The sequence below is a fragment of the Phlebotomus argentipes genome, unplaced genomic scaffold, assembly GCF_947086385.1.
Source record: "Phlebotomus argentipes unplaced genomic scaffold, Phlebotomus argentipes genome assembly contig_6, whole genome shotgun sequence".
Taxonomy (NCBI): Eukaryota; Metazoa; Arthropoda; class Insecta; order Diptera; family Psychodidae; genus Phlebotomus; species Phlebotomus argentipes.
In genome coordinates this window covers 4,866,044-4,888,261 of record NW_026776145.1, presented here as the reverse complement: position 1 = coordinate 4,888,261, position 22,218 = coordinate 4,866,044, and the positions used below count along the sequence as shown (strand labels likewise).

Below are 22,218 nucleotides of genomic sequence, written 5' to 3'. Positions count from 1 at the left end.
TGCCGACAGGATCAAAATCTAAACATGCGTAGCAAATGCTAAATGATGATTTTTACGAGATCCTTTTCATCCACTATTAATGTCCTTTGACAGTTTCACAATTTTTCTTCAAATCATTTCTTCATTTTCTTTGTCTCTGCCTTTTCCACGTCTTTCTCACCCTCACGCATGTGAAGAACAACGCTTCGGACACACTTGTGATGATCCTCGATAGATTTTATGTGGTTTTTACAGAAATACCCTATTGACAAACGATCCTGTCGATGCGATAAAATATAGCCGAGATGAAATAAAATGCCGAACAAGTGTATTCCCCTCGAGAGGTGGCAAAAAGCGTCTCCTCGTCTTTTTATCGTCCATAACTAAACACTGAAAGAGAGTAAAAACAAATCCCAATAACTTTTGACTGTTTGTCTTCATCCGTGAAAATGGCATCATTTTTGTTTTCTCTCTCACCAACCTTAATAGATTTAATTTCGAGCCTACACTCAAACTGTCCATCGTCCAGTATTGGCGGCAAAAAGCGGAAGAAGTTGCCATGAGAACTGCAATAAACATTTGGCTTCAATCATTTACTCGCTGATGATGCCACAAAAATTGATGGTAATGAATAACAGTAACCAAAATTAAATTTGTATCATTGAGACAGGAGGGGAAAAAATTAATTTTTATGTATCTCACCATTGGCAGAGCCACGTGAAACGCGCAATTTAGATTGATCTACTATCATTATAATAATTTGACGCGGACTTTCAAGTCTGACGATAGTTTCCGCCTAATGGAAGCCGTGCCAATTGTTTCTGACTACCTTCGTGAAGACGCTCGATAAAGCCAAGAAGCGGCCAGGCTAATGATCTTTCTCTCATTTCGCGCTATCAATCTATGGTAATTTGGCCGCACAGTGGAAAAGGGCATAGATCACTTCATATACACTTCAAACTTTAGCACAACCGCGCATCCCAAATTACATCTCCCCGAAAAGATGCCTTAATGATGTGAACGCGCGAGTTCAATTTTCGGGAGTGATTCACAAAGCAGAAAATTAATCAAAATTGGATGTGATCTCATACTGGATGAGGCATGAGAAAAAAAAAGCAAATCGCATGATAATTTCTCGGGAGAATCCCCATAAATATCCAAATTGACTGCCGGCCCTGCTGGAGGCACGACGAACAACCTTCAAAACACAACTTTTGTCCCCCGAATGGCACCAGCTCCAAACTTGCGGTGACATATTTCATGGTCGGATAGGCCAGACTTTTTGTGTCTTTCACGAGAACTCACTCATTCATTAAATTACCTTTCTGCCGTCTTCCAACCTTCTTCGGACTCTTAATTCCATCCGCACACTTCGCGCGAGATATCAACACCACCACCCAGAGTTTGAGGCATTGAGAAAATCAACGGAGAGTGTTTTGATTGCGGGATTTTGTGTTTTCGCTCTCCATACGCGAGATCACTCTCTTTCCTTTGTCATTCCCGAAGTAGAAGTTCTCCAGCGTCAAGTTGAAGAAACTTGATTGAGAAGCTGGACTGCCAATGTGATTTGTGACTAGTAGAAGATCCAATTTAACCCTTAGAAGATTCATTCATCAGATTCTTGTTCAAGAAATCTATAAATTCTTAGTGTAGCAGCTTTTCAAGACACGTTGAAGTGTTAAAAGGTTTCTCCGAGCAAATTGCACAAGAGAGAAATCATGTGCATTTCTGTCCTCAAGGAATCTATCGAGGAAGCGATAAGATCAAGCATAAGTGCATAAGACATGAAGATGAATGAAGACTGAAGACCTCCATGGTTATTTTATTAATAATATCTCCAGTGCCTTTGCCTCTTCACGGCACTTTCCTCATTTCCGACATTTCAAGAACATTTCTGGAGTCAAATCAAAATATTCCTCTGGCTGTGTCGCGTCATCCTCAAGTGCCTCCTCAAGACACTCCATCACACCATAATCCCAATGACAAAAGTCTCATTTTGGTGTAATGCTCGATTCTTCCTGCGCCTCTCGAGGAGACAACCAGAGGACGGGACGGAGAATGGACGGAGATGAGCCACTTGCAGGCGTCACAGAAAGCCCAACCGCGCATCCCGAAGTGTGAGCATGCTTTTCATGCGTCCGAGAGAGCGTGACGAGGCGAATTGCCTTCATTTTCATATCAAAGACAACCTAGCGTTGGAGTGAGATTCTCGAGAATTATAAATTCATATGCAAACCACTCTAGACTGAGGCTGGGGAACACGTCGCCTAATCCGTGTCAAAGTTGGGTGTCCCGCAATGTGTCCGATTGTGGCTGTCCATAAATCTCACCTCTTCGCCACAATAAATAAGGGTGGAAATCCCCTTCGCATGCCTTTGCATGCGGCCTCCATCATGTCAGGGGCACGTATGAGCATTTCATCTTGCGAAATTCTTCAGGAGATTCCCCACGCCAAAGTGTCCTGATCAATTATTTAGGCGCTCTGTATCCTCCGCTCGGCTCCAGAATTTATTTATTGGATGACATCACACGCCCGCCCGGAGTCTCTGAATTTTTAATCATGCCATAAAGTACCCATTTCTGATTATATTCATAATAAGGCAAACGGCGCGCCCCGGGGCGATAGTCGCCCTCAAATGACCATCTCCGAGCGGCTTCTGGACGGATGCTGTGGCGCATTTAATGGTTCATCAAACACCGACGCCACTTTTTTTCTCCCCATTCTCACAGTGTGTCTTTTCTCGAGCCCTTCCTTTGGCCTTTTCATGTCCATTTGACTTGCCATATCTCAAAGGGATGTTGGTTCCATAATCCTTTTGTTGTGCTCGTCGGCCTTCACTGTCCCACTTTGTCGACAATTTATCCAATTTTCAGCAATATTTTGCTTTCTTTTTTCTCTCTCTTCATCCCTGAGCGCCTTTCATCCCTTTTGGGGGAAGTTTGCAAATTTTGAGATTTCACCCAACAAAGCCCACGGACAAAGGCGATCCTCAAACTGGCTGAGAGACAAGAGAGCGCCATGCGCCTTCGGAGATTAGAGCCACACAGGCCATTGTGGATCAACTGAGAGGAATTAAGTGATAAAGCCTCTGAAATTTATTTCTCAAATTTTTCATCTCCATGCGTGAGAGAAGATGTTTTGAATTTTATTCCCTCCTCACCTACCTGAGGGTCTAATCGAAAATTTATCTTATCTGTGGATCTCCGGAGAGCAGCCTTCTAAACACAGCCCCCTGGTGACATGAACAAAGGAGAATCACCCGCAAGCCAATTGTTCACCTAATGACTGTGTCCCTTTGTCGGTAAACCCCAGAGCTTGTGAGGGCAGAGGATCGAATGGGAAATTGTCGAAAATGGTCAGGTGGAAAGTGAATATCGAAGGGACAAACTCGATCTGTGTGACCACCAGCAGAGATTTCATCTTCTCACCATCTCCACAACTCATCCTTTCCATCTGTCATGCCTTCGATATGTGGAGTGTTTATCGGCGATGGAGATTTGCAACAGCCGCGATCTGCTTGAGCGGATCATCACGAAGAAAATCCAATTAAATGGAAATTGCTCAATGCGTCCGCGTGCGTTTGGGATTCCGGCAATTGAAACGTTAAGAAATATGCAAATTTTCCCCTATAAACCCATTGAGAGGGAAACAAACACCAGCTATAATTTAACACACACATCAAAGGCCGAGGAAGACAATAACACACAGTTCGCATTAGATTTTCTCTCGCCGCGGAAAGGCTCTCCTCTCCTTACCTTTCTTGCAATCTCTTATTGCGTGCAGTTCTGCACTGAGGGAATACGCTTTCAGCGGTGCCTTCGAACGCATGAAGCCAAAACGGGCATCGGCGGCGCATCTTCTCGCTCATAACCATTATTAATTTAACAACAATATAATACCCAACATTCTCGCGGGATGAAATATGAAACCAAAACTGCACTCCTCAGAAGGCAGCAGTCAATAAATTTTATGCTACTTAGAGCCGAACCAAAGTGCGTCTCTCTCACTTTTGGACATGAGCGAGAGACTGCCAGTTAATTGAGATGGAATTTAATTAGAACGCGTTATCACGTCAATTAATTAATATCAATTGAAGGCAATAAAAAACACATTTGAATTCTCTCACTCTCTGTCCAATCTGCCCACGATGTTCACGAAATTCAATTATAATGCGAGACAACACAACACTCAAAAAAAAACTACCAATTATTGCGAGATCACTCCAAATTTCATTACATTCTCCATCTCGACTCTTTGTAAATTGAAACCAACTGCCCTCAGTCGTCTTTTGAATGTTGCGCGTGGCCAAATAAAAATGTTTTGCATTTTTTTGCCTTCTTTCCAAAACATTTTCCACTCGTAAAAATTTGTCCTACTTTTTCTGCACCTCTTAATGTCCCAATTAACACATGACAAGAGACGAAGCTGAGAAATTGGGCTCCTTTGAAGGACTTCCGACTGCTTGAGCCCTTCTTGGGAAAGACATTTTTTTTTGTTGTGTCAACACAAATTTACTGCCTTACCAATTCTCAGGAAATATTGCTATCAAATCTATTAACAAAAGAACAAAATGCTTCAACTCCTGGTTAGTTTTAGTTTCAAGTAATGTCTGAGTAAGAGAACAAGTTTAACAGATTTGCGCAACAGTAATAAACACTTTGATATTTCTCAACGGTGATTACGGACCGCAGAATCAATCGAGCATCAAATATTTGAAACTCCCCCCAATTTAATCTAAGTTATTATACCAACTCCTCCAAAGTAGGGTAATTAATTATAGAATTAATCAACAAGATCTTAAGATAGACCAAACAAACTTTTCCACTGCGACACCCTCACAATGTTTGAATTTACCCATCACGCACAGAGTCTCCAATTCCCAGGAATTGATCCAAATAGCAGAAGCCAGACCAGAAGAAACCCAAATGATTTACACTCTGGAACACGCACAAAACTCAAAATATTGTGATATTTTTCCTGTACAAGAACTGTCTTTTATTGCCAGGACAATTTTTTCTCAACATTTTATTGCACTTTAACACATCCCTGAAAAACACTTTGGCGGCTCTCAGCATCCGATGAGTCCTCACTTTATGGATGCTTTCGGCATGGGTACCAATAAAGTCCGGGGGTTGCTTTTACGATGGGTTGTGAGGATGCAGAGACGGAAAAAAGGGACAATTACTCATAATGATTAGAGAGCATTGAGGTCTTCGAGCACGTCTCCATTCGTTGCAAAATCAATTAATACCCTCTACTTCCTTATCCCTTTGTCCCACACAGTCCCACTTCCCGATCCGGGCCATCAATTGCCCATGGATTTCAGGGGACGAGAAGAAAAATTGGCGTAGAGAAAAGCTCCGCGGGACAAACGGTGGGAGGATGGAAAAGTGTAAGTAAAAAAGAGCGAATATTTTTGTCTTTTGTCATCTCTCGATGTTGCTCAATCCGGCATCTCACTCACGCAGTGCCCGGATAAAAATTTGGTGGGGATTTATCGATATGCCATCCCTGTTTTACAGTCACACAATGGCTATCGCTTGTCTCACGTCGTCGCACCAAACTTGAGTATCACACCAAGAGATGTCTCCAATTGGTGACGTCCCACTCTGTATCCGTCGTGTGTCGTTCTCTCCCGCTCTCGTGCCCAACACACAGCCGCAGTCGCTGTGCTCTGTGTCTCTGTGTTGTGCGGCGTTGTCTCCTATGGGACTTTTCACTGTTTTGTCACTCGGAGGAGAGAGAGTCCAACGAAAGCTCCGCTGAGCGAGAGGGGAGTGGATGTCGGGTGTCCGATGTGTCTCTCCCCACTTCTTGTGACACCCACTCTGCAGACATGACTGTGACATCCGCCGCCGTTGCGAAAGCTCTCTCTCGCCTGTCCAGATACAGCGCGACATGCCAACTGCCACTACTCTTCTCGCTCACTCACCAGGTCGGTGCGTTCGACAACGGCGACCAGCAACGACGGATTAGTCTCCCGCTTAGAGCCAGCCCCTCTCCAGAAAAACACCGCACTGTCGTCGCTCTCCCTCGCGCGCCAATCCCACTTCTAGCTGCATAGCGCGACCCATCTCGCTCGCACGCAGCTGCGACGCGACCCTTTTGAGTGTGTGTGTCTCTGCAACGGACAAATCGTGCGGCGATTGCCGCCGTTTGTCGTTGGTGTCGCCGTGCGTTGTTACTACAGGAAATTGTGTGCTGTGTTGCGCTGTGTGTGCGCACGTGTGGCTGTGTGCACTGTGTGTGGTGGCGGACACCTGACTCCACAAGCGACTCTCTCTCCGTCACATTTGTAGGAGCACAAGCAGTATCTCTAAACCCGTTCTAGAGGACGCTAGCGCTTCGTGTCGCACACTCTCAGCTCAAGTGACGACAACGACGGGCCTGTGTCACTTCAAGTTTTTCGAAACTCTCATCCTCCCGCAGGAACGGCCATCTAGTTGACAATTATCCCGAGGTGTTGCTGTGGTGTTGTGATTACTAGTGTGACAATTCAAGGAGGCATCCCTCAAATCTTCCGAAACTGCGCGCCACCCGTGAAGAGAATCCAATCGGTTTTGACCTAAATTCATGTGTGACACTCAGAAGCAAGTCTAGGATTTTTGTCAAATATAAATACACCAGTAGTCAGAAAAAGAATGTTTTTGTAGTGCTTGAGATGAGTGTGTGAAAAGAGAGATATTGTATAACAACTGTTTATAAGAAAAATTTCAAAGTGAAAGACAAGATTTTTGTGTAAATAACCACCCAAAAGAACAACAAAGCCACGTATTTGACGAAGAGCTTGTGACCATCACTCATGGAGGTGACTTTCATCTTGGACCACCCTACAGAGATATAACTTTTCTCTCTTGGATTTTTTGTCACCCAACCAACCAACCAACCAACCAAACCCAAATTGACCAACAGAGAAGGTAAGCAAACTCCTATAAAAATCACCATTCCATAAAACAACTTGGGCAAAAAAGTGCTAAAAATCATGCGGTATAGAGAATTGCAACAATAAAAGATCACACAATTAAAAAGACAGTTGACACAAGTGAAGAAATCGCCGTGGTGTATTTCCGCCCCAAAGAGTGGCCTCCCCTTTGCGATTTTTGCGCAGTGACAGAGTTCCACCCACTTTTAATCCACCCACTTTTCCGTTGACAATTGGTTGACACAAGACTGTCGTTGGCCATCGCTGGTTTCTCAGCAAATATTAAATGACATAGGCAAACACTAGTTATCGGCATTGTCATTTTCGCAAGATAAGCATTTTTCCATCGTTAGCCTATTGTGAAGAAACACTCTGTCAATATTTGTGAGGAAACTTGGAGCCATATTCACAAAATGATCTCCGCGATGTGCGCTTTAGGGGGAGAAAAAAAATGTGTTTTTTGGGGCGGCAAATTTTTCTATTAAAATTGACAAAATGCCAAGGCTACACTACCTGATCCGTGTGAACAATCGTGCTCATGAAATTGCCTCCAAAAGTATTACAATACGAGACACACACAGGCACATCAACTAATTTAATTGAATGAAAAGTAATCAATAATGCTTGAAGAAAAATGTGTCCAAAGTGAGGGATTCGGAGGAAAAAAGCGGCGCACAGATCTTGCGAAACTGTGAGAATTACAATAATAAAAATAATAATAATAATAAACAATGAGGGTGAAAAAAATGTGGTCGCAAGAACAACAAAAAAGGTCCACTGACATTGTCGTGATGCTGTGTGATGGTCAAAGAGGTGCGCATTATAGTAATCAAGTGATCAAATCTGCGGACAGTCGCCGGAACAGCAAAAAGAATCGATCTTGTGGACAAAAGGCATAATTTCGGTGGAAATAATCGTACAAGAGGCTTGGACGGGGAGGGACAAAAAAGGCGTATGATCAGCGCGTGATCGTGTTTGACGAGTCGCTCTCCTGGGGGTTCCTTTTCTCATGCTGAAACTGTCACCGTGAGATTCCTCATCAATCTAGAGGCCCGTCCATGCGACATGGACTAATCGAGCGACCTTGCACACAACTCTGCATAGAGCACACACGGGGACGAAAGAGTCCACTTAATATAATGACACATAATAGTCGATCATGGTATGGTACGTCCAGACAGAGGGAAATGTCGTGCGCGACAGGAGATAATTTATATTAGTGACTCGATCATTGTGTGTCACAATTCTGACATCCACGAAAATTTATAGAAATTCCAGAGAAATTCAGACGTGTTCAATCGTCGCCAGTTATTGAATCTCACCGTCACTCGCCTTTGCTTTTGTTGCACGTTGTAAAATTGATGATGTTGCCGATCAACCGCGGCGTTATTTAATGTGGTGGTTGGTCGGATGGACGTCGATCACTTCTTTTACGGATTCACCATGGTAGCCTCCCCGCCATCCATCCCGCGCGCGATGTCTGTGTCCGAAAACCCCATAAAAATTGTCTTTGTCACTCCGTAACAATAAATGAGGAATGTCATAAAATGCAATAATAAAATGGAGCTTTTTTCCCAATCCTGTCCACCCGATATCACAGCATCACAAAGGATTGTAACGACGGCCTGTGATCGAGGTTAAATTCTACTGAACCCGCGGATTGATTTTATGACACACGCTATTTTACATCTTTGTACGACCAGAGAGACAATCTCACATTTATGATTTTGATGACTTCTCGCACATTCAGCGCAATCCCCACGTCTCGTATAAAACACCATCACATTAGGAGACGTCCATTTATACCGATGAATTGCCTCTTCATGTGAATATGTCAATTATGACCATGTGAGAAATGCTGATAAACCACTAAAGCGACATTAGTTGCAGCCAATTAGACAGCTCTTTTGCCACAACTCACCGCATATGATGGGGAACCTTATGAAAAGCCCTTTTAAATTTAGAAAATCGACCGCAGAAGTTATGCAACACTAGATTTCTCGGCAGATTCTAGCATTTAGGAAAGGATTGTAAGAAAACCCGATTTGAGTAATCTTAAAAATGCTTTATTTTCATGTATATTTACAGTAGAGATTTTGCTGCACTGAAGAACTAAGAAAGAAGGCTTTATGTCGAAGAAAACCTAGGCAAAATGAGTAGAATAATGCCGTCACATTAGCAAGATAAGACTTGAGAATTGCCTCAAATTGTAATTTTCTCGCAAGAGCAACGAACTGAAAGCACATTTGTTTGCCCAAGAAACTGATTCGATGGTGAAAAACGGTGAAATCTCATTAACTCCATGGACACATAAATGCGATTGGCTGACAAATACAATTCGAATTTTATTGGTCTTTCACCAACTGTGTGCCTCTACGCACGTCCGCGACTATTTAAATGATGAATTTGAAGAAAAGATGTGCTCACAGGGCGCCCATTTTCATCGTTCAGCACACCTGCTCAAAAGCACCGGAAAAGTTGCGGTACACCATCGTCTTTATGCGAAAACACCCCTTTTGTGTTTACTTAATGAATTGAGAGCATGATTTGGCTAAAAGTGTATTTACACGCAGAATGCAAAGATCACGTATGAGTTTTCTATATATGAAAATGAATTGAGAATCTCAAGTGATGCGTAGATCGATTACCCAAAGAGGTCAAAGAGCTTTCAAATTTGAGGAAATGTTCTCTCTGTCACAATGCGCGATGAGGCATTTTTTTTTGTGTAGACAATTTTGTCTTGGACAATTCCTCCACTTATGTGTATAAAATTGTCTATTAGCGTGTTTTTTCTTCACTGATCATCACTTGGCGCGATGTGAAAACGCTCCGTGAGACACGGAGGATCGGTTCTGACCGCTGGGAATCCAGCTAGTTAATAGTTATTAATTGAAATTTACTTTAAACATCCATGAGCAAGTCTGGACTGCAGAAGAAGAAGGCTCAAACGATCGAGGGTTGGATGATGCTTTGCTTTTTTTGCTCCACGACACCATAAAAGGTGAATTAATGGTGTATTTGCCGCACAAGAGTCATAAACCTTCGAGCAATTTCGTGTTCTATGTGCGTACTTTATGGGTAAATTGTTTTGAAATTTATTCACTTAATCGCATTAAAATTCACTCGTACACACACTCAACAATTATACTTTTACTTAAGATTAAAAAAATATATGTAGGAGAAATATTAAGAAACACTCCACATTAACTAATATACTAATGCGTGAGCTTTTTCCACATTTTTCCCCGTGATGGCATGAAGAGTATTTACACAGAAAAAAAGTCGCTTTACGATCGGTGATGATTACTCTTGGCATCACACACAAGAGGGGTTTTATATTGGAGGAAATTAAGGAAATTAAAGTCAGGAAAATCAATGACCGACACACACGTGACGTTTTATTGGCATTGTGCTTCTGTTGTATGAAAATATGAAGCTTTAACTTGACTTGCCGTCCACTTGCAATTGTAATTGTGCTGCCGAAGAAGCGAAATCTTCAATCTGCATCTCTTGAACCCAAATGCGCACATGAAAAATACCAGAGCACGTAAAGTGCATCGAGATGTCTTTACGTGCCTTCGGGAGGGACAATTTTCTTGTAAAATCCTCTGCGCCTCAAGTTTCTCTCATTCTCAGTCCAGAGGGCGAAGAGTCACACGGAATCTAATCTAAAATGATGATTCAGAAAACGTACAGACTTCCGAATTGAAAACTTATAGCGATCACGCGGAAAATTGAGTGAAATCACAGCGATGAAAATAATTTCGATGCTCACATTCTTGCAATTAACATGTAACTAAAATCACAGTGTTTAGAGAATGAATGAATTGCAACCTTGCCTTTGGCATATTAGAGAAATGAAGAGATTATACTTCTGCATATTTTATGACACCCTTTTTACTGTTCGCGCATCTCGCGTCAAGCCAAATTGGAAACATTCGCGGAAATTTGCTTCAATCCCATGTCAGCACAACTACGCATTCAATTCATGAGAGTGGTCTTTAATGTGAGAAATTAATTATTGCGGAATTGTGATCTTCACACCAAGTTCTTTGTCATCCAGAATGGCAACAGCACTTTCGGTGGAATCTGACGATATTCTGCGAAGAGTTCAAAGCATTTTCCCACCGTCGGCAAGTGGCGCGTTTATGTCTCACGTGGAACAGTGAGTGTGGTGAATAAATCAATAAACGCGCAGAATTTGGGGAATGAATCCGATGAAGATATGGGCAGGAAGAGTTGCCACAGGCCATCGAGGAGGAGGACAACGTGAATAATTGGCAATAATGAGTAACTAATACGATGAAATGTTGATGCAGAAGGCAAACGCCTATTTGCTTATGTTAATTAATAATTACAATAGTGTTTGCTCGCTGCGAGTGTGTATGTGCATGGCAATTAATTTCTGGCATTGCTCACGGTGGGAAAGAGATAAAAAGAGCGCTCCTCGCGCGTTCTTAAAGATTGCGGACTTGCAGCGTGGAAGTTGCATATGGAAAACATGCGCTAAAGATCCGATGAAATGCCAACAATTAATGTACCATTTGCATACATCATCTTCAAGGAGTGTGTGCGACGCTGGTAATATGAGCAACACAAGCCAAAGAAGTTGGAATGGAAAGAAAATACTGCAAATGAATCGATTCTGTCTGCATTTTGACCGTCTGCACAATACAAAACACTGGGGGATTTTTCCACGGATGTTCTGTGTGACAACAGACACAAAACAAGGATGCAAAGCTCACCAGTCAGTCCAAATGGGCAATTTTGCGATGTGAATAAGAAATAACACCAGTCGACACGCTGACTCAAACTATGACTTGCAACCGAACCAAATTTTAATTCTGTTTTAACGGCGCGTTTTTGTTATTTGTCCATTCGAATTCCCATTTTCTTTTTATGATCCCCTCCGTTAATGCTGCTGCTTCTTCGTCTGTCTAATGGCATCTTCTGCTCTCACTCAACTTCTGAGGTCCAACGCTGGCGGCATTGATTTTGTCTCCTGAGAATGACTATTGCTACCAAAATTTTTATTGATTCCAATATCGCTGTCTATTTATCGATTAAACTCTTCCATGGGGAGCCACAGATGAGTGACATGAATATTGTCGCAAATGCCATGAGTGGCGCAGCTAAGAGACAGCATCTAAATCTGTCCCACTTGTCCTTATTTCTTTTCAAATACATTCGGATTTACTAGTAAAATTAATTCGATCTACATTGAGGCTTTCTAAAAATCACATTAATTAGGTTCAAATTCACTTTTCTGTTCGCGGCATAATTTATTCGTTTATCTTGGGCTTTTCCTTGAATTTTCACCCGAAGTTGTGTCACTCATGCCTTTTGCCTTTCTGAACATCGCACTGATTCACGATGAAACTAAAATACGAAAAAGTTATGCTCAAATCCCATTAATTTCAACACCTCACTGTCACTTAAAAGGCCACTCACGGCGAAAGAGTATTTTTACTGCTCTGTCATAACACTGCAGAGAAGAGTAGACAATTCGGAAATAAGGTGTCAACATGCCGAAGAACCCTTCAAAATTTCCACCGTCATTAGAACACACTTTTTGCAACCCCTTTCACTGTTTGTCTATTAATATTTCTTTCGGATTTTTTCCACGCTAGACACACTCAAGGAAAAACTTTCGTGAGTTCTTTGGCTAATATTTTTTCTACTCTCAACTTTTCCATACAACTTTTGCACCATTTTCCATGCTGACGAAAGACAAAGTTGAAAAGAAGTGGAAAAAAAGGCACGAAAGAAAAGACAACAAGCGCCAGCAATTTCGTGCCATTTAATTAAAATAAACTTCTCCTTTTTCAAAACTCGTCCAACGACACGGAGAGGTGGAAAAAATCCAAACTCTAGAGTTTCATAAGAATATCTTTGGCAATTTAGAACTTTTTCGATAATTTGGCCAGGGAAAAAAGCTCCTTCGTCCCCACTTTTGCCTAAAGAGAATTACCCTTGCATGTCGACACCATTTAATAATCATTTTACTCTCCCATAAGATCACATGTAAAAAGCACAGACTTTTTGCCGCGCAAACTTTTCTCAGTCTTTCTGTGTGAAGAATCACCGTCAAAAGTGATGTGTTAAATACAACAATTTGATTAGGCAGAACAACAGACATTGAGATGCGCGATGCAGTGGAAAAAAAGGAGGAAATAATCATAATTTTATAGAGAATTTTTCCCATTTCTTCATTTGTGCTCCACTCCATTTTGCATTATTTTCTTTCACCGTGCGGCGCAGCGAGAAAAAAGATTGTAGCAGAGATCGAAAAAATGTGTAAACGAGAAACAATTAAATAACTTTCATGATTTTTTTTTCTCGCTGCACCTCCACAGAAGAAAAAGAGAAAAGACAATCATTGAAGATCATTGCACTTGGTGTGTAAAATTTCTCTGGAAACTCTGACTTTTCGTCTCACCTCAATAAAATGATTATCCGAATTAATTGTTGATTTTTTTCTCTCTCTCTCCTCCCGCTCGGATACATGTAATAAGGCGCAATTTAGATAACTTCCTCGATATTAATTCAATTAATTCGTGAAGTGATTGTTTTCGCCGTGTTGTTGGATTGTAAAGCATTGCGGAGGAAGAGAAGAAAATCTCAAAGATTGCCTCTCTTGTGCACTGGCTAATTAACAAGCTCACTTTTGGCCCATTTGCCGGCTCATTTCCACTGGAAACAGGCGTGCATGGCAATTGGGTGTCCAGTGGAGCGGCGATGCACTGATCGCCTATGATCGCGCGCCAGGAGTCCCACCGCGACAAACTAGAGCAGGTGATCGTGGCCGATGTGCATGATTGCACCCGCAGCCACTGGCGAGATGTCGGGCTCCCTGTGACAAATTCCATGGCGCAAACTGAATTTGTGCCGCTCCATCGAGCCTTGTTTATTCAGCACACGACAAAATAACCCCCCAGTCGCTGCACAAGACCAGCGGTTTCACATATTAATTATCACTGGCATTTTTTGTCAGATCTCCCGTCCATATTCTTAGAATATATCGATAACCCTACGCCGCACAGACGGCAAATTTGAATATCAAGCAGCAGCACGTTCACAATGTTTACGCCTATTAAATTTCATTGACACATAATTACGGAGCAAAACACTGGCTTTTCGGATACCACTTCATTTCCATAACTGATTTAATGAGGGAGCGCATGAGATCGTTTTTTTGTCAGCTCGTGTCGCGCACCTTAATTTGCCAATATGAGATCACTCTCAAATTGCACTGCACTTTGTGCGATGATATACACAATCATGTGGCGGCAAGCGAAGATGAACTCGAGGAATTTTAATTTATTAACCCCAATATTTTGTGCCTAATGAAAGCAAAGCATTTCGCAAATTTACACTTGTGCTCTCCTATTAAATTGCCAAGAGTCATACTTATGTCATATCGAAAAATTCTTCGCTTCACATAGTTCGTGACATGATCGCAAAATTGCCGCAATCCCTGGATTGCATGTGATTTTCTCACTCTCAAAAATTCACACTATGACCTAGTCTACATGTCTCAATAGATCAGCTGCCTAACTTGGCAGTTTTGATTTCCAATCTAGAAATCTTCTTCCCTCCTGAAATATGATCAGCGTGTGCGCAAACACGACATTTTTGACGTGAAGTAACAAGACGTAATGAGCCTCTGGATCGCAACACTGTGTTAAAGTGGGGTTGCTTGCATGTGATCAATTGCGATAAGATAAATGCGCAAATCAGCCAATGATTGGTGGCTTTGGCATTATTGATGCGAATAAAGGAAAAAATATATTCAAACGAAGTTGATAATTGAAAGATCAAACGCGACCATTGCGATTCGTGACTTCATTCTATCTCTCAGGTTTTTTCTCAGAAAAATCTGTATTGTTATTATAAATTTCTTCTAAACTCTCTACGCAATCGCAAATCACTTCACTTCTCGCGGAATTCCTTTCTTATATGCTTTTTTTCGGCGGGAACTGTTTCTTGACCTCAAAATCGGTGCGATGTGAAGAAATTTCCTCATCGATCGGCCGATCGAGAGACAGAGAGATCATTAAAATCACGTTAAGGTGACAAAAATCCTTGGCTTAGCGCGGCTTGACTGTCTTTTGTGACCGACTTTTCCAATTAAAATCAATTTTCTCGTTGAAAATTGGATTGTACAGCCGCACACAAGTTTTATTGTTGAGTCTGGCCCGAGATTTCTTTCATGGTCGCTTTGGTATATTTTCCATCCACTTTGATCACATTATTAAATGCCTATCGCGCTCTTTTTTCTCAAACCATACATCACAACACTCGCCGAGTATTTCCAATATATATACATTTTCGCCCAGGAGAAAAGATCGTGTGTGCGTACGCAGAAGAAATCCCATGATTTTTTGCATCGCGATCACCACTCTTTTATATGGCTGGTGATCACTTTTGTTATTACTCGCGAGCCGCACTACATACCGTTCCCTATAATTATCCATATCTATGCGCGTGAGCGAGAAGGCGAGTCAGACATGTGGCTCAAGTGATCACTATGAAGATTTTTAATTGGTCACCGAGAGAGTGATGAGATCGTGAGGTGAGATCGCGATCTTTCCCATCTCTGTTCCACATGGGACAAATTCCATTCGCTTTGTCTTTAAATTTAGAACCACTCTCGCGATCGACTTCCCATTTCTTTCTCTCCCATTTTCGGACCGACATCGCTCAACCCACTATTCGTGCGGCAAGTGTGTCTCAGGCGATCATTAATCGACTGCTCGCGATAGTGATCACAATTTGTCACACGATGTCGCTCGATCGCACCCGGAAGTGAGGCAGGCGCGCGGGATTGAATGCAAAGCAAAGTGAACGGACGCCTCGCGGATATTGTCACGCACACCACGTCACCAGAGCTCTGCCTTCCAATTGGAGACCTCCGCGTGAGCCTGTGTCGGAGTGTCAATGTGTTTACCTGGCGTGTAGCTGAGTGCGCGCATAAATGCGCTAATCACCGTGACGCCAATTACACTAATTGCGGACAGGTCTCATTATGCATCTGCCATTATACTCCACAGAGACGACCATTTAAAGTCGCGCATGCGCTAATTGCTTATAGAAAACCTATTGGTGACTAATTGTCCGGCGCAAGGGAACACATTCGCTGGACATGGGAGTCACCACTTATCAAATCTTGCATAAATTTCTCGCAGTTTTACGCACTATTCACACACTTTGTTGTTATTGTAGCATTAGCAGGAAAGAGCCTGAAGGCTGATTTGCAGAAGAGTGAACTTGACGCGAAGAAGGTGAGAGCTTTAAGGCTTGCAAACGTCCTCGAGAAGTTAGTCATTGCGGTTGAATTTGAAGTTGCTGACGAAAGTATCCTGGCGCGGTAGATTCCTTTGAGCAACCTGTTCAGTATTTTTTCAGAGCCCCAATAAGAACGTTAAATGGACGATGATCAAGCACTTCGGGAGGGTTTGTTTGTCCCATGCCAGGAGGAAGAGCGGCATTTGGACAGACGACATATGGCCGAAGCAATATCCTGAGAGGCCCACTTTCGTGGCAAGATTAATTGTATCCATGTTGACTTTAGCACCTCTTCGACATGGTATTTGTGTGATTTTTCGTCAATTCATCGGGTCAGGAGTGATCGTTGCAACAGAGCGGAAATGGAATTGAGGCGCAAATGAAATTTTTCGATTCGATAGAGTGAGAAGAGGCTCAAAAGAGAAACAAGCTGAAATATTGAAACACATTTCCTGGAAGCTAATCGATATTTTCTCAATAACAACAAAAAAATGCCAGCCATGGGCAATTAAAACAAACACCTCCCTTTACAATTGTTTTTCTAATTGTGACCATTTAATTGTCTTTTCAGGTGGTTCGCAGTGCGTGTGGGAGTTGCGAAAATTACCTTGGACATCCGCGTGTGTGCGTGCCGCGGGGAAAATGAGGGTGGCATGAGGTGAAATCCGGCGTGGACGGAAGTGTAAGACTGGCAAGAGGAAGCCTCGGCACAGACGCGCGCGCGCCCCATGACTCATTCTTGGCATTAATGAGTGGATCCTACGATCCCGTGTCAGCCTACAACCTATTCCACCGACATCCGAGCAGCGCAAGCAGCGGCGGCAAGGCGTCCGCCAGCCACAGGTCAACTGGCAAACAGAGCAGCGCCACCAGCACCAGACAAATGGTGATGTCGCCGAGCAGACGTCCATCGCCACCGGGAATCGCTGCACATCCGATCAACATGCACCTGGGCTCCCTGGCGCACTCACAGATGCAACTGCAGTCGCAGATGCACCAGAAGCTGGCGGCGGGGCTCACGCCCAATCACATGAGTCACTTCTTCAAGAGCCCCTCCACGTCGCCCCACAGCGGCGGGCTGAACAACAACAACTCCCCCACGAGCATCGGCTCGGCCTCGAGTCCCCTCAACCATTTGCAGAACATGCAGCCCTTTGACTTCCGCAAATTGGGAGCCCTCGGGGCGTTCCCCGGTGCGCTTCCCGGCACCAGACTGAGTCCCGAGTTGGCACAGCATCACTTGCAGCAGCATCAGGCGGCCGCGGCGGCTGCCCACGCCCGACGCCGCTTGTCGGAGTCCGCCTCAGAGAAGGCACTGCAGAATCACGCAGCTGGACTCATGAATCTCTCCATGTCCGGACATCATCTTCCCTTCCCGCTTCCGCCTCCTCCGCCGCCAACATCAGCCGCCGCAGCGATGCTGAACCACTCGGCCGCGGCCATGGCAGCTGCTGTGTCCGCCAATCCTCTGGCCGCCAGTATCATGGCGCAATCCTTCCCAGGCCTCATGGCAGCTTCACAGCCTCAGTCTAGTGGACGCAGCAAATCACCCACCCACCAAATTTCGCGAGAGGAGCGCAAGGAGCGCCACGAGCGTCACGAGAACCACCAAGACAGAGGAGATGAGAACACAAACAGCGCCCTGAATCTCAGCCGCGACGCTGTCAACGCCCAGTCGGCCCGCAAAAGCCCCAAAATCCGAGAGTCACAGCAACAGTCCCTGCCCAGAATACCAGGAGCGGACAGAGACAGATCTGGTCCGCCCAGTGATCGCGTGAGTGGTCTTCCACCGAATCACATCCGGAAGCCCCAGAGCCCGGCCAAGCGCCAGTGGGGCTCCGTGCCCATCAATCTCGGCACGCAGTTCATCAATCCGGCCACAGGGAAGAAGCGAGTGCAATGCAATGTGTGCCTCAAGACGTTCTGCGACAAGGGAGCCCTCAAGATTCACTTCTCGGCCGTGCACCTGAGGGAGATGCACAAGTGCACCGTAGAGGGATGCAGCATGATGTTCAGCTCGAGACGATCACGCAACCGGCACAGCGCCAATCCCAATCCGAAGCTCCACTCGCCGCACTTGCGCCGGAAGATCTCACCGCACGACGGACGCAGTGCACAGCCGCATCCAATGCTTCTGTCTGGAGCAGGAGGCATGATTCCCGGCATGAATCCTCTGCATCCCTTCGGGCCCTTCCCGCTGCTCACCTCACCGCCGGACATGAGGCACCATTTGGAGTTCAAGCAGAATCTCGAGCTGCACCACAGACTGGAGCAGCAGGAGAGGTCCAGGGAGAGAGAGAGCCGCTATCAGGCGCACGAGGAGTGGAGCAAGGCTTCACGATCTGACCATGACAGCATCCAAGATGACGATGTTGATGATGACGATGATGTTGGAATTGTTGTGGTGGGAGATGAGGAGGATCTCCATCACTCAGACAAGATGTCCCAGTCCGGATACTACGAGGACATGGGAGATAACAAGAAGTCAGAGGCTGAGGACACAGATGACAACATGCAGCCTGAGGACTTCAGTGTCTTCAAGACGAAGCATTCAGTCTCTTCCGACGCTGATGATATCACGAGCAATGTGGATAGCAATGAGGATTCCCTGAGTCTGGCCAAGGAGGATGGAGTGTCATGTCTTCCCATCAACAAGAGGAAGCGCAAGAGTCAGAATCCCACGAGATGCGCCATCATGGGCAGTGATCATATGTCCAACGAGGAGGATTCCAGTGATTTGAACTTTTCCGGGCCCGTCCAGGATGAGCCTCAGCCGCTAATCAAGCGTGTCCGTTCGGATGAGGAGCTACCTATACGCTCCAAGGAGAGTCCCAAGATTCTCCCTTCTCCTCCACCGACTCCCGCCAGTCACGAACGACGGGTCTTGTCGCCACCAATTGCTAAGGTCGTGAAGAAGGAACCCGTGGATGTGAAGCAGGAGCCAGAAGATGATGAAGAGCAGCCTGAGAATCTGACTCTGGATCTGTCAGCGCGGAAACGGTCTTCCACACCTCTTCCAGAGAAGGCGGATGTGAATGCCAATGAAAAGGAGCAGATGGACATCAAACCAGTGACTCCTCGGCTGAAATCCCCAGCTCAGCAAGACGCTCCACTGAGTCTGAAGAAGGAAGTGTCTCCAGAGAGGGATAATCAGCGTCCAGAATCACGCACAAGTCGCAAGAGTGAAGAGAGCATTGATGCTCTCAGGCGCCTTGAGAATCTCTCCCAGAATCACTTCAATGAGTTGATTATGTCCCGGAACAACTTCCTGGGGCCACAATTCCCACCGCTGAGCTTCATGATGGGCGGTGGACCACCGAGTCCGGCTCGATCGGGCGCCAGCTCTCCGGACGCCGGAGCTGGACAAGAGTCAGGCGGCGAGGAGGGCGACAGCGAGGACGACATGTACGATCCGTATGAGAATGGTAATTTCATGGGCATGGACGTGCCGATAGACAAGGACAATCCGCGTCGGTGTGCAGCCTGTGGAAAGGTCTTCCAGAATCACTTTGGCGTGAAGACCCACTATCAGAATGTGCATCTGAAGCTCCTGCACAAGTGCAATGTGGACGGCTGCAATGCGGCCTTTCCCTCGAAGCGCAGTCGTGATCGTCACAGCGCCAATCTCAACCTCCACCGCAAGCTCCTGTCCACGTCGTCAGATCGCCCTGAAGACATGACAATGGACAAGTCATTCGCCTCCCTGGCGTCGCCACTCCACACTGAACTTCTGGCGCGCCTGTACGCCGATTCGCAGGGTCTGCCGCTCAATCTGGAGGCACTGAAGCAGCAGCTTCCGGCCGCTCATCCACTTACTGAGCACTTCCTGAACGGCGCCGGGGGTGCTCCTGGTGATCACCATCGCTTCCCACCGCCACACGGAGCGCCAGGACCACTACTGTTCCCACCCCTCGGCTTTCCTGGCCTCTCCTCGTTCGCATCACACCTTCTACCTCATCCGCTCAACGGGTTCTCCGCCTCGCTGGCCAGGCGCGCCTCCTCGGACTCCACATCGCCCGCCTCGGCTGCCTCGCCGCCCGCCAGCGCCCGAGGCGCCTCGCCCGCCTCGCAGCATCCCGACGACGAGCGCCGCTCCCCAGCCGAGGAAGCCCGCCCAGAGCGAGTGTCCAGCTCGTGACGCTTCCCCTTTAGCCACCTGCCGCCCTTGGGCGTCTCTCACCACTGGTGATCATATCAGGCGTGCCCGGAAGGCGCTAGACAAGGTATGTAAGCATGAGTATTGAAGCGGAGCAGATGAGGCTCGTGACGTCACTTCTGTCTTGAGGAAACAATGCGGCTATGCATAAAGCCGTAAACTTCAACATTAGTTCATTTCGATCCAGAAATTAAATACATAAGAAACGATTTCAGGCTAAGTTGGAAAATGTCACAGCAGCCTTATAATACTCATGTTTGCATAGCTCAAGTACAGATGCCCAGTGATGTGATTTCTCAATTGATCTTGTGTAACTTAACTTATAACTTCCCCAAATCGCCCCAGACGCGCTGCAAAAGGTCTGGAGAGCGAAAAACCCCGCTATAGAGTATGTTTTAGAGTGGAGGACACATAGTAACTCTTGTAAGTAGAAGAACAACGCATTAGAAATCTCAGAAGTATGATTTTTTGTCGAAAATCAAGTGCAATATTGTAATCATTTTAGGATTATTTTCAATATGAGAAATTTCTCTCCTAGTTTTACATTAATTCTTAGAAGGTATTATAGTGAGAAAAAATCGCAAAAATCATCATATTTCAAAATATCTCTCCATAAGGATACAATTAAAGTAAACATAGAAGATAGAGAATAAAAATTAAATGAAAAAAATCATGCAAAAATACATAATCGTAGACATAGCGTGGATGAGCAGAAGAGTATGAATACATTTAAGGCTCCAACACCAACTTAATTGACTCGATGTACATATTTAAGTAAATAACTATTAAACGTAATGATAGAGTGATTAAATTAATTAAAAAAAGGTGAGATATGTAGTGAATTAATAACTCCAGAAAGCAAAACAAAAAAAAACATCTTGTCCTTCAAGTATTACTAAATTTTTATCATTATTGCGCACTGTTCAACTTCCTTCCCCTTCGGAATGATATTTCTTGTATAAAATGGAGATGAAGAAAACAACCAAGAATTAGAGGTTAGTAAAAAAATCTATTTCTCAACTATTTCTTTTTTTGATTTATCAGAAAAGGAAGAGAGAAAACATTTCTAGAGTAAATGCTGTAAAATAGAAGCAAAAGTCTATAGTGTAGATTTAATAATTCAAATTTATTGAAATAAAATATTGGAAGAAATACGTAATGAGAAGCTAAATATGGTAAAGTCTCTATTAAAGTAATGAAATGTATACGAAATTTAGAGAAATTTTTCATGAGGACATCACTTCCTCCACCAGGCTCCCAAAAGAACGCATCAACGCAATCCTTTATATACAACTATCTTATATAGGAATCTATACTCTTGTCATTGAGAAAAAAATTGCAGCTTCTTCAGCATAATCGAAGGACGATTATAAATTATTTAACAGAATGAAAAACCCTATAAGAAATGTAAAATTTAAAAGGTAATAATTATTCCTATAATCAATATTATAAACATAATTATTGGCTCTAAATCAGTTAAATGAACAAATTATGATGATAAAAAGAGAGAAACAAATAAAAAGAAACTTGCTGTTGAAAATAACAAAAACCCGCTTCTTTTTTCTCGAATGGCCACCGCAATTGGGAATGCCAGAGAAGAAATGGCAGAGATGCAACAAAGTCTTCCTCCTTCCAGAGACTGCAAACACACACGGCAGACGGTGAAGCATGGGAAACAGAGGGAGGCTGCAGCCTTCGAGGGCCCGAGCTTGCTTCTGCTGAAGTCACTCTCATTATTTCCTTTTGTTTCCCTATGCGGATCAACAGTGAAACACGCTGACCACAAAAGAGACAAGCGGCGGCAGTTTCATCCGCGCAGCGCGTATATAAAACAACCATGTATCCAAAGAACAAGATCTTAAAACAGAGGTG

The 22,218-nt window shown here is 44.3% G+C and overlaps 1 protein-coding gene and 1 long non-coding RNA gene across 2 annotated transcripts; one reads left to right on the top strand and one right to left on the bottom strand.

Annotated features, from left to right (window-relative positions):
* Nucleotides 1-340: 340 nt before the first annotated feature.
* On the bottom strand, nucleotides 341-5,908 carry LOC132255516 (uncharacterized). Its single transcript, XR_009468188.1, has 3 exons — nucleotides 5,445-5,908; nucleotides 461-545; nucleotides 341-369 (listed from the first exon to the last, which is right to left on the bottom strand). It is a non-coding gene; the product is annotated as an uncharacterized LOC132255516 (long non-coding RNA).
* A 394-nt stretch (nucleotides 5,909-6,302) lies between these two features.
* Nucleotides 6,303-21,996, top strand: LOC132256915 (uncharacterized). The gene is made up of 2 exons (XM_059753523.1): nucleotides 6,303-6,897; nucleotides 16,762-21,996. The coding sequence occupies exon 2, from the start codon at nucleotides 16,939-16,941 to the stop codon at nucleotides 20,326-20,328; it is 3,390 nt and encodes a 1,129-aa protein (XP_059609506.1). The 5' UTR covers nucleotides 6,303-6,897; nucleotides 16,762-16,938; the 3' UTR covers nucleotides 20,329-21,996.
* Nucleotides 21,997-22,218: the final 222 nt, after the last annotated feature.

Bases quoted from the DNA above. Each gene is read 5' to 3' on its own strand.
- LOC132256915 (XM_059753523.1), top strand. From the start codon at position 16,939: ATGAGTGGATCCTACGATCCCGTGTCAGCCTACAACCTATTCCACCGA.